Source organism: Falco naumanni, chromosome 3 (genome assembly GCF_017639655.2).
Source record: "Falco naumanni isolate bFalNau1 chromosome 3, bFalNau1.pat, whole genome shotgun sequence".
Lineage (NCBI taxonomy): Eukaryota > Metazoa > Chordata > Aves > Falconiformes > Falconidae > Falco > Falco naumanni.
The window spans coordinates 20,460,556-20,473,311 of record NC_054056.1 but is presented as its reverse complement, the minus strand read 5'-3'; the positions used below and the strand labels follow the sequence as shown (position 1 = coordinate 20,473,311).

The window sequence follows — 12,756 nt, the reverse complement described above, 5'->3', positions numbered from 1 at the left end:
GCACACGGGGCGCCGGGACGCGGAACCCCCCGCCCCCCCGCGGGGCAGCCCCGGCGCCCCCGCCTCGCCGCCCCCGCCTCGCCGCCGTGCCCCGGCCCCTCCGAGCTCCGCCTCCGGGGCGGGCTGGGCCGCGGCGCCGCCGCCTGTCAGCGCTGCGCGGCCATGGCGGGCCTGCTGCCGGGCCGGGCTGCCGCCGCCCGCCGCCGCCTGCTCCTCGTCCCCCCGCCGGCCCCGGCCCCGGCCCCGGCGCGGGGCGGCAGCTGGGCGCTCCCCGCCGGCCTGGTGCGCCGGGGCGGGCTGGTGGGCGGCCGCTGGGTGGAGGCTGCCGGCGCCTTCCCGGTGCGGGACCCGGCCAGCGGCGCGGAGCTGTGCAGGGTGACCGACTGCGGGGCGGCCGAGGCGCGGGAGGCCGTGCGGGCCGCGCACCGGGCCGGCGCCGCCTGGGGCCGCCTCCCCGCCAAGGTGAGCGGCCGCGGAAGGTGGCGGAGGGGGGTCCCGCCGGGGCGGGCGGGCCGGGAGGCGCGGGCAGCGGCCACGGCAGCCTTCTCTGTCCCCAGGAGAGGAGCCGGCTGCTGCGGCGGTGGTACGAGCTGGTGGTGGAGAACCGGGAGGAGCTGGCGCGGATCATAACGGCGGAGAACGTGAGTGCGGCGGTGGGGTGGCTCTGCCAGCCCAGCCTGACAGGGCTGCCGGCACCGAGATAACCCCAAGCCGGCAGCACCAGAACACCCTGCGTGCCCGTCACCTGCTAGCCACAGTACTGTCACCCGCTAGCCACAGTACCTTCCCTCCTTCATCACTTAAAAAAGCCGAGCCCAGGGGACACATTGTGCGCTGGCGTCGCGCCCTTGGGTCGGCGGGTGACACCTCGGGTGCCTCCCTCGGACACACGCAGGACACTGACTGCGGCGATGGTGGGACCCACCGGCCAGCAGGAATGGGCCCGTGTTGTGCTCTGCGGCCTTGGTGCGCCTGTGCTTTGCTTCGGTAGAATTACTCTAGATAATTACCATCAAACGTTCGTTGTGTGACGTTGTGTCGTTAAGGGAAAGTTAATCAATAATTCCAAGAAGGCACTAAAACAGTCTTCTTGCGAAGCCAGATCTGAAACCAGATTTGACAAAAGAAGTTCAGCCATGGTCAAGAGAAGTCTGCACGGGGAAAGCAAATTGAGGTTCAGTCCCCGACAGCTGTAACTAGAGGGTTCACTGTTTCTTTGAGACCCCCAGAAGACTAAAATACATGTAAGGAGCATGCATGACACCTAATTAACACAATACCACCTATTTCTGGGAAATGAATGAATATGTATGGCTCTTCCGACAGGTCTAATGCATAAACATACGTATGGTCTATATAACCTTGCCTAAATGTGGCACCCACGTTAGGTGGAGCAATCCCCTGTGCATCCAGCACTGCAGTAAAGGATTGCCGGCTGCTTAATGCTACATTGGCGTTAAGGAGCTTTCTTATTCCCAATATTGGTGACAGTTTTGGCGACCCAGATGGGTCTTCACAGCAGAAATACTTGTGTTTTATCAGTTTCATTAACTCGGGGGAAAAAATTGCAGTGCTATTAAAGCAAGTTGGACTCGCTGGGTGCGCTTTGGTTTGCATCACAGAGCAAACTGGGAGCTTGCAGACTGGTATCATTTTGGATGAAACCATGCTGGAAGATACTTCAGCAGCTCCTCTGTGGTGTCCCAGCTTCTAATGGTCATTCAGTCTGTGGCATCAGACCTGGAGGTAGTCCAAAGTAATACTTCCCCAAAACAAATGTCCCTGGCATAAACTTGGAACTCTTTCGCCACGAGTTGCATCTTCTTCAGAATGGTAGTAGCAGCTAACTGCAGAGACACGTGCTGCGTTTGCTAGTCTAGCTCCTTGTCACAGGCAGGTATGAACCAACATGCAAAATGTTGAGCATACAATGCTGGTGGATTCGAGCCGCGCAGCTACTGCTGATGTAATCACATAATCTTTTTTGGAGATCACAGTGTACGTGTTGGAGGTATTATAACATACTCTGAAAAGAACAGAAACTCTGAAATTACTTGAATTTGGTTTTATTGCTTTGGTCTGCTGCTTACAGTGTGTCTTCAATCTGATCTAATCAAAGGGGAAGCCTCTGAAAGAAGCACAGGGTGAAATCCTGTATTCTGCCTCGTTTCTGGAGTGGTTTGCAGAGGAAGCTCGCCGGGTTTATGGTGATGTCATTCCAGCATCTGCGAAAGACAGAAGAATCCTGGTGCTGAAGCAGCCAGTAGGAGTGGCAGCCATTATAACCCCAGTAAGCATAGCTGAATTTTTCAAGTCATGCGAGGGTTTTTGGCTCAGCCCGCAGTGTGGGGCTGTGGCCTTATGTCTCCTCCAGCTGTGGTGAACACCCTTGTGAAGCTTCTTTTGTGCCTTCTACTCACTTCTTCCTGGGTTGGCAGTGCTTCTCTGTAATGTTCAGTTAGACGAAGCACACGATGCAGGTCTGTTTAAGTTAGTGCGTAATCACAGAAAACATCAGCTACTTCTGCAAGAACGGGAGGCAAACTTTTCTCCAGTTTGATTGTACTTTTTTCTCTCATCCAGTGGAATTTCCCCAGCGCTATGATTACCCGGAAGGTTGGTGCAGCTCTGGCAGCTGGCTGTACGGTGGTGGTGAAACCTGCAGAGGACACACCTTTATCAGCATTAGCTCTTGGGGAGGTGAGCTTTTGTGCGAAGGTGTACCTTAGCAGTGAGCTGCAGCTGTAAGTGGGGAGTCTAGTGGGCTTTGAAGATAACTTTGGCCAGCTTCATACATGAAGAAAGGGCAAACTGGCTGACTTGAGCTGCAGGTTTTAATTTAGTAAGAATCTCTGAAAGTTGCCTCTGACATGGCCTAGAGCCTCAAGGAGGACCTGGCCATTTAGCTACTCAAAACATCTTTATCTTTTTCCCTTGGTTACTTTGAATGACAGCCAGCCTTAAACCAGAGTGAAACCGCTCTTTTGACACCATGGCATCTGTTACTAGTTGTGCTGTGCACTTTGGGCTTCCACTGACTTACAGACTGGCTTCTTCAAAACAAACAAATGTTAAGTGACTATTCCTCATACTAAATGCACTGATAATGCAAATTCTCTGTTTCTTTTGTCGCAGCTTGCAAACCAGGCTGGAATTCCAGCGGGAGTGTATAATGTTGTTCCTTGTTCCAGAGAACAGACACCGGTTGTAGGGGAGGTTCTGTGCACTGACCCATTGGTAGCCAAAATATCTTTTACTGGCTCTACAGCAACAGGAAAGGTACATAAGGGCACAGAATATCCTTGAAGATTATTACTGTGGTTATACTGGAAAGGTAGGGGCAAAGTTTGTGCCTTTATACAGAGCCGCCTTCTTTTCTGGCTGCTGTACACAGATTGTCAGATTGTCCAAATAATTGTGTGCTTGAGATACTGTCTGTTTACTTTAGTATCAGTACTTCACAGAAGGATGCCTGTGTGCAGCTTCGGATAACTGCCCTTTATTAAATTATGTGAACAGTTCTGTAGAGATGCTCTTGTTCCATATCATAGCATGACAACATACTGATAAGAACACTGCAGTTGAGTTCAAAGGTGTTATTCAGGAATGGCTTCTGCAGTTGAGAGAAAGTATTAGAGAAGTGAGGCCCTTGAATCTCTCCTGTCAACCTTAGTCAATAAGCAATCTTGTCACCATCTCAAATGAAATCAGTAAAACAGCAGAGTGACAAGAAGATGATAGAATTCTATGGGATAGCTGTATGCAGAATGAAGAACTCTTGGTATCAAGGCAAATCTTGATCCCAAGTTCTGTCGTATCGTGGAAGAATTTTCTAAGAATAGTCAAGATTTTTATTACCAAAAAATGAAAAGAACGAGCAAACAAGAGTGACGATATTAGTGTATAAAAGCCTGACCTGACCTGAAATTTATGAAAATCCTTCTCTTTGTTATTTCTTGGCCAGAATTTGATCTGTAAAGATTTTACTGAATGAAATTAGTCCTTGTTTTATATGAGAAGGCAGATGGTCCAGCATTATAGAGAAGATGCAGATTAATTCCCTGCCAGAGTTAGTTTTTCACTGCTTTCCATCTGTGGTTCCACACTTTACATGTGGTAGAGGTACAGACTCCTCTGTCTCCTCTGTTGCCTGCAGATACTGCTGAAACATGCAGCTGGCACTGTGAAGCGAGTTTCCATGGAGCTTGGAGGACACGCTCCTTTTATAGTGTTTGACAGCGCCAACGTGGAGCATGCTGTTGCAGGAGCCCTTGCTTCCAAGTATAGAAACTCGGGGCAGGTAAGAGTAACCTTTTTGTCCTTGATTCTGCAAAGCGAACTGCTGTACATGTAGTTTAAGCTGTAAACAAGTTATTTTATGTTAAAGGAAAGCATAGAACATTTCATTGAGAAGAGAAAGATGCTGGAGTCATGCATGGCTCTGGGCGCTCGAGTGAGTTGTCAGCAGGTCTGCGTAACACCACTGTAACATCCTGTGTGCTTTCACAACATAGTGGCAGTCAGTAATATCCGTGAGAAGGAAGATGTTCACCAGTCATACGCTTTATTAGCATTACATTCATTGGAGAACTACAGCTCTGAAAAGACACCATCCTGCCTGAGTCCTCAGGATTATATTTTGTAACATGTGCCTAGCTCTTTCTTAAAATCATGGCTTCAAGGCTCATGGTTAAATGTTTCTATCTGTAAGACTGTGTGTTTGATTCAAGTCTTTCCTTAACACCCAGCAGGAGTTAAGGGGATCAAAATCTGTTAAGACACTCGTGGCTAGATTTTTCCACATTGAGTAGCTTAAAAAAGTGATAGACAGGATTCAGTTGTACATTGCTTCAAATGTGTTTTACTTGGAGTAAGAGCATCACTTTCCAGAACAGCTGAGTAGGGCTGTGCGGAGACTGGTCCAGCCTTGTAGGTATTAGCCCTACACATGAGTTGACGAACTCCAGCTTTGGAGAAGCAGCAAGGTTTTGGTGGGATTGGGAGGTCATTTGATTGGGAAAACGTTGCTTGAATAACACAAGAATTAAAAGTAAGACTGATCTTGGGGAGAAAGAAAGGAAACAAAACAATGGAATGTGGACAAGGACCACTGAGTCACAGATTGGACAAGGTCTAATGTAAAAGGTGCCTCTGCTGCTACATAGAAAGATAAAGCAGCTGTTCTTTGTGAGAGACTGTAGCCATCAAAATAGGACACAGTGAGAGCAAAGGGGTAGCACAAGTAAGTAGGCTACTGAAAGCACTTAAAGACAAATTCCAGGAAGAAAGGAAACTCAAACTCAATTCATGAAGGAGTTAGAAAAAAGACCCCACACCACCAAGTGTGATCTGAGGTTCTGCTGCTCAGCCCAGCGTGCTGCAGTCTAATTAGAAGGCGTTTCTTGCAGCTTCTGGACCTTGGTTGATCCATATATCGGAGGCAGAGGACAGGTCACTGTAGTAACCTGATACTGTGGCTTGGTGGCCAGAATTGATTAATGGATAGATTAAATAGAATATAAACCACTGTTTGTTTTTCCTTTTTGTGTTTGTTTTCAGACCTGTGTTTGCACTAACCGTTTCCTAGTACAAAAGGGAATTCATGACCAATTTGTGGAAAAGTTTGCAGAAGCTATAGAGAGAGAACTACACGTTGGAAGTGGATTTGATGCAAAAACTACCCAAGGGCCACTGATTAATGAAAAAGCAGTGGAGAAGGTATAAATAAATATTTCATTTTTGGTATCTTAATTTTCTTTTTGTGAGCTATAAAGTAACTAGATTTAACAAAACAAGCATGTAAAAAAGTGCAATATAGAATGTATTTGCAGTGTGGCTGGAAGCATGTTCTCTCCTCCAAGTCCATGTGCACAGACAGACAAACAGATGCGGCCAGTTAATGTATCATTCCCATTTCCATTAAGAGAAGAAGAGATTCCTGCTTTAGGAGAAACAGATTCCTCCTGATTATTCCTAACTGTTCTCAGGAATCTTTACTGAAATTGGATATACTGTGAGAGTTGTGTGGTGATCCTGCAGCTCTGAAGCACTGTGAATGACAACTTACTTTGAAGAACAGTGCCTCTGTTTTGGAAAAAGCTAAGCCAAATAATAAATTGAAGTTAAAAATACTAGAACTCTGGATGTTGTAATGACTTGAAACATTAACGTGCATGGTTTGGGTCTTCTGTTGTGGGTGACTCATGACTTCAGGAAATTATTTTTTTGTAAAATCACAGTAAGTCACATTTTCTGTAATATTTTACTTTTCCTTAAGATTAAAGATTATTAAATTATGTGGTTCATACTTTCTAAGATACTATGGCTCAGTTATACGCAGGCTTGGTATTAATCCCGTTACACTCGAACGCTGCCAGAATCTTTCTGCTTATCAAATAATAGAATATGGAAATATTCTGAGTTACTTGGGAGACAGAGGATACTCTGTACTTTAGGTCTTTACTTCCTGCCTTCCCTTTGTGCATCACGGAAGTATAGTGTGTGTGTGTATGATATACATCTAAATAAGCAAGGACTTGTATATACACATGTATATAGTCACTACCTGCCTTTCTGTAATTTCAAAGGACAGTATTCTAGGTGGCGACTGCTACTTCAGTCTTCTCATTACTTTCTCATCTTTGGATGAATTGTAGGTGTAGGGGGTAGAAAATGTTCTTGCCAGTACCATCTTGAAAGTTGACTGTTTTTCTTTAAATGACAGATATGTAAATCTGTTTTCATAATGCTTGATCACTGATACCAGGTGTACTTAGTCCTGCAAAGACTTTTTTTTTGTTCTCGTAATAGATGTAACCTTTTCATTTCGACAGAGAAGCTGAATCTTTAATATCCATGAGACTGGGGCCATACTTGTAATTTATCCCTTTGAAATTGTCAAACTGAGAGAAATAAAAATCCAAGGGAAATTTTAAATAATACTGAAAATGGTGTTCTACAAAGTATAAACCTCCTAAAAATCTTCTATTGAATACTGAAGAGTATTAATAATTTTGTCAGTGGAAAATACACTATTGTTCATTCCTAAATGCTGCGTTTCTGATTTTTGTTTTGCATACCTCAGGTAGAGAGACACATAAATGATGCAGTTTCTCAAGGAGCATCTGTTGTGACTGGAGGGAAACGACACAGCTTGGGGAAGAACTTCTTTGAGCCAACATTACTTAGTAATGTTACAACAAAAATGCTTTGTACCCAAGAGGAGACATTTGGCCCTTTAGCACCAGTTATCAAGTAAGATTAGTCATTTTCCAGATTAAAAATTGCAATTAAAAAACCAATGAAAGATTATTTTGAATAAATAAGATTTGAATGACAGTTTCCCAAAAGATGCTTTTGTAGGATCACACAAGTCTTGTAATAAGACTAGGTTACACATGTGAAGACTTACTTTGGTTATGTGGCTTGTTTCTCTTCTGACCCAATTTTAGCATCTCTGCAGCTTTTTGAAAATTTTATTTTAAATTGTATTAGCAGTTAAGCAAGGGTAGAGAACAACAAAATTTTCATCAGCTTCATGATTAGTGCTATGAAGTAGGAGGCAGGACTTTGCAGTTTGTCCTGTGATTTGCTAGTCCAAAGTTTTTCTAATGAAGGGTAACTTAGAGCTCTCTTTTCTCCATAAAACCTTCCCTGCCTCCATCCAGAGCAGCTGGATGGGATGGAAGAAATACAGTTACCTCTTAGCTGAGAGTGCTTGTGTAATTGGGGAAATTGGTGGGGTGACCCATGTGAAGTAAATGTTTTTGCTACCAGTATCTAGGGAGGAGAAAGGCAATCTGAACGACTTAACCGCAGTTTAAATTAAGAAGAAGTGGTAGGAACTCCTCTATTGCTTCAAAGTGAAAATTACATTAGATGTTTAAAATACACTTTTGGGAAAAGCCTGCATCTTGACTTTCTTATTTCTGGTAAGGCTGCTGCTTGTTTGTAAGTCAGCAAGACGGTAGATGAACCGCAGGCCTCATTTTTTTTTTTTTCTCTTTATATTGACAGATTTGAGACTGAAGCAGAAGCTATTGCTATAGCGAACGCAGCTAATGTGGGTTTAGCAGGTATGTCTCTCTGTCAGATAAATGTATTTCTGTGGGTTTATGAGCGTTATGGGGTGATGATTCTTAATGTCAGTAAGTCTGTTTTTTACAGTCTTCTGCAACTGTTCTTCCTGATTTTAATTTCATTCCTGTTATGTCTGTGTCTGCACGGCAGGATATTTCTACTCCCAAGATCCAGCCCAGATCTGGAGAGTTGCAGAACAGCTGGAAGTTGGAATGGTTGGTGTTAATGAAGGCATAATCTCAGCAGTGGAGAGTCCTTTTGGTGGGGTAAAGGAGTCTGGCTTAGGGCGAGAAGGTTCAAAATATGGCATTGATGAATACTTAGAAATAAAATATGTCTGCTTTGGAGGCTTATAAAAATCTTCAAAAAGCACAATCCCAACAGCTTGGAAAAGAGTGCTGTAGTTTTAATAAGCTTCTTGAACCAGAAATAAGTATGAATGCAACTTCTGCCTTTAAAACTAAGCAACCCTGTTCTGTATGTGTAGAGCTATTTACAGTATTATGTGCTGCTGTGTTTTTACACGTTCTTTGTATGTTTTTTCAGCAATGTGATCACAATGTCCATCATTTTTAGTAAGGAGTAGGGAAAAATGCACATTTATTATTCTCGGATTACCTCTGTGTAACTGGGAGGACTTGGAGACTTGTGCGTAATGAAAACAGATCATAATCTATGGCAAGGGGAAATCAGACCCCTATATTCTACTGCCTGTAATGTTTCAGTGTGGATGTGGAACGCTTTGGGGGACGGCAGTGTCCCCTTTAGAATTTTGTGTAAATACTCACCTTTTCTAATGTGGTTATGTGAGTCTCTTTTAGAAGCAGGAGTGTCTTTTTCTTTTCTTTTTTAATTTTGGGAGAATCTGATGCTTATGAAAGGTAAGGAATTGCTTTTAGCTACAGCTCAGTATCCACTCAGGCAAACTGACAGCTTTTTCAGCGCACATTAATGCTGGCTGTAGAGCTGCCACCTGCTCAGCTGTAGTTTGTGCCTAACAGCTTGCACGCCTGGAATTAAACATCAAACAGCCCTTGTTTGATGGTTTGTGAGCCCCAGCATCCTGGGAACAGGACAGTCCAGGACAAGGACTTGCTGGCTTAGTGAGTGGGAGGAGGCAGATAGGATGCTTACTTGCAAGAATAACTTGCAGAATTGTAAGGGGATGCTGTAAAAGTTGTATGAAGGAAGCGCAAACGGTGACAGGATGATACAGATAAGCTCCCTTTCATGAAAACAACTTGGCTTTCCTTTGGGAGAAGTACAGTCGCTGATGCAAATGTTGTTCAGTGTCCAAAGGAACGTGACTCACCACCTCCAAAGAACACGAGCAGAGAGATGGTTACATTCCATGGGCTTTGTGCCTTGAATTGGATTTGTGGTTACACAGGTGAATGTCCATTAGGGAAGAATGTTTAAAAGCCTTTAAACTTGGCTAACTTGTGACCTAATAAAGATTTAAATAGAAGTGATAAGAGGTGAGACTTCTACACATTGCCTCACTATTTTATCACCTTCAAAAGATGACATAAAGCTTCAATACAAAAGCAATGCTGTTTTAATGGCAGTCAAAAGCAGCACTTCAAAAACCATGCAATGTTAATTTGGCAAATAAGTCAGCACTGCAGAAGCTAAGGGGAATAAATTTCATTTGCGTTGGTTAACTTTACTTGGTGGGGCTTTACCCATTAATTATTAAAAATAAATAGAAGGAGGCAACAGAGCTCTTCTTCCTATACAGTAATGAATGTACCCTGTGAAATGGGATATTTTAAGGTATTTTATCCAGTCAGGAAAAGAGGTACCGGGTAGCAAAAGACCTGGGGGGGGGGGCATGGGGGAAGAAAAGCAAGTCAGAACTGAGTTTCATGGGGGTTTTTAAAGCGCACATAAGGTAGCATTGATTGCTACTTATTATTTCTAACTATTTTTTATGGTTCTATTTGTGTAACACTTGAGACCAGGTGGGTCTGGAGCACATTATCTGGAAGTGGAGTGTGTGTGCACATGATGCCAGCCAAAGGGCGGTTATAGGATGCTTGCTGCCCTTCCAGTAATTTCCAGCGCACCAAAGATGCACATTTAAGATAGCAAGGACTTAATACTGTTACCAGTTGCAGCATTATGTGCTTGTCAAGAACAGAAAAAGGATGGCCTATTTATACACTAGTTGCAAGAAACTTATCTTAACAGCCAACTTCTAAGCTTATGCTATTGAGCGCACAAGGCTGCCTGAATTTGGGGAATACGGTGGTGTGGAAGAGGCAGCTGTTTGCCAGCCCTGGCTGCCACTACATGTTTGTCCATTACTGAAAAGAGTAACTAGGAAGGCGGCGGCCGTAACTTGGTGCCTGGGTACCAGAGCGCAGTGATGCAGGCACGCTGCTGTATGACAGTGCAGTCTTGAATGTGGGTGTACTTGTTGGCATGGTGCAGCTGGAGGATAAATTCTTTAACCCATGCTCTATTCATTGCAAAGTTATTGATCTGATGCATTGGTACATTTAAAAACTTGATGTCTTTCCCATAATAGCACTGTTAAAATTAATGAGTAAATGTTTACTTTTTTTCTAGCAAATGATACCTTTTACTATGCCTGATAACAAGCACAAACCATAACTGAAGATAACATATGTAATAAACTTTAAAAATATCTTTGTCTAGATTGGATTGTGGTTGGAGTCCAGCATAGTATCCTTGTGTCAGTAAGGTCTACTTCAGTTAAGCACAGAATAATCTTAAAGTTGTCTTCATGACAAAAGCTGTGATTCTTCAACAAAAGATACACTGGAATTCTCACACCTCAGTTATGTTGATTACACCTGTGATAGTTTAGCGATTTCTGGCTGTTAAAACTGTGATAGAAAAAATGTTTTCATTTAATAAATAACTTCTGTGAAAGCACTGGATTATGTGGTTTATTACCTTATTAAATGTGGACTCGACAATCTGACAGCAGCCACATTAAGTTCAGTCTCAGATTTGCACAGAGTATATTTTTAACCCAGCTTTAACACGGGAAAGAAGACACTTCTTTGCATCCACATGTTCATGAGGTGTAAGATTTTGGTTACCCCAATTACGGTCCCTTGCACCTACATCAAATCAATGAGACCACTGTGACATACCAACACACCATCAGTCATTTTGTGTGCAAGTCTTTTATCTGAACCAAACATTCTACCACACGATCTAGGCTTTGTGGATTAGAGTGGCTTTCCCTGCTTTCAGGATATGATTACTGACATATTTCTTTACTGCAGATTTTACTTAAGATTTAAAAGAGATTTTTGGAAGCTTTTTTATTTTCGTTTAGTTAATACAGTTTTGAAGCTTCAGAAACTGTCTTCAGTTTCCATCCTGACTTAGTCATGGCCAATTTCTATTTTGTTTTCCAGTATTACCCTTTAAAGAGCTGTTGTTTGATCCCCCACTGCCTGTCCTCTCTGTGCAATAAACTCTTGAGAAACTATGTTTACCTGTTCTACTAGGTACTGGCATTTTTAGTTTTAACAGGCAGAAGTTACCTCCAACCACAGTGCACAAGCTTTTTTTTTGCAAGTCACTCTAGTAACACTTGTCCATGGGTACGCTAAGCTGGCAAGGCTACCCTGGGTGCTCAGGATGGGTGAGGGAGGCTTTTGATGCTGCTAACATTGATCCAATACCAGCGAGGACAGACAGTCAGTCTTACTGAGAAGTATGTCAAGCCCAACCACTACCTAGTACTTAATTTTGTTCACAGTAGCTGGCAGACTGCATCTAGTTACCTCTTGTCACCAAGGTCAGAGACATGTTTAAGCAGGCCAGTGTTCTGCAGCCTATTTCCCAGACACTGGTGGTTTTAGACACATTTTATGATTTTAGACACGTTTTTACAATTACCTGTATGTTTTGTGACTTACTTATGAAAGCAAATAGCAGTTTAAATAGTTTGCACAGACTAAAATAGTTTTTACTGTTCTAAATCAACGGGGCATCCTTTTAAGTAAAAGCAGCTCCATGCTTTGACTTGGCATCGAAGTAACTGTCTTGCTGAAACTGGCAGAGCCAGAAGTGTAACCGGTCATGCCCTTGGTCCCAGCCCCACAGCTGAGGGAATGATTGAGCTGTCTAAAGGAGGAGGTTTAAGTATGGTGCTCAGAAGCTCCAAGTTCAAATTTAACACTTGTGTAAAGTGTTTTCAATGTCAAAACTCTCTGCCTATGACCTTCCAAGACAGAAGTTTTTGGTGGTTTATTCACTGTATCAGCGAATGCTGAAGCTACTTGACCCTGCTGGCTGGAGGTGTCAGGAATCACTGCAGCAGGTTCCTGACAGCGCAGGGGGAGGCTGCTGCTGTCACCACCATCACAGTGCAGGAACGGTCGGGCAGGCTCCATCCCTCAGCAGAGGACACTATCCCACCAGCTCTCAGCAGCCATGATTCCCCTGCAGGGGCAGAGCATGACGGGAGGAGGTACCCTGTGAAGTGCGGCACCGCGCATCCAAATACCCTTACCGCTGCCTGATGCGTCGCAGGAGCGGGCTGGAAACTAGGACCATGCGTGGCAATCAGTTAGCTGAGGGGAAGGCGCTGGAGCTTGTATAGACACAACAATTAACACGATGAGTCATGCTGAGAGAGCACAGGGGAGCGGGGGACAGATGGCACCAAGGGTGGCACCAAGGAAAGGT

At 44.1% G+C, this 12,756-nt stretch overlaps 1 protein-coding gene across 1 annotated transcript; it reads left to right on the top strand.

The window, feature by feature from the left end:
- Positions 1 to 162: 162 nt before the first annotated feature.
- ALDH5A1 (aldehyde dehydrogenase 5 family member A1) lies at positions 163 to 10,980 on the top strand. The gene is made up of 10 exons (XM_040587037.1): positions 163 to 462; positions 558 to 641; positions 2,120 to 2,290; positions 2,584 to 2,700; positions 3,136 to 3,279; positions 4,157 to 4,300; positions 5,560 to 5,718; positions 7,085 to 7,254; positions 8,017 to 8,075; positions 8,230 to 10,980. The coding sequence occupies exons 1-10, from the start codon at positions 163 to 165 to the stop codon at positions 8,433 to 8,435; spliced, it is 1,554 nt and encodes a 517-aa protein (XP_040442971.1). The 3' UTR covers positions 8,436 to 10,980.
- The last annotated feature ends 1,776 nt before the right edge of the window (positions 10,981 to 12,756 follow it).

What these genes read in the sequence shown, in the direction of transcription:
- ALDH5A1 (XM_040587037.1), top strand. Translation starts at nt 163, where the DNA reads ATGGCGGGCCTGCTGCCGGGCCGGGCTGCCGCCGCCCGCCGCCGCCTG. An exon ending in GGATCATAACGGCGGAGAAC is followed by an intron (nt 642 to 2,119) that starts GTGAGTGCGGCG and finishes ATCTAATCAAAG; the next exon opens with GGGAAGCCTCTGAAAGAAGC. An exon ending in CAGCATTAGCTCTTGGGGAG is followed by an intron (nt 2,701 to 3,135) that starts GTGAGCTTTTGT and finishes CTTTTGTCGCAG; the next exon opens with CTTGCAAACCAGGCTGGAAT.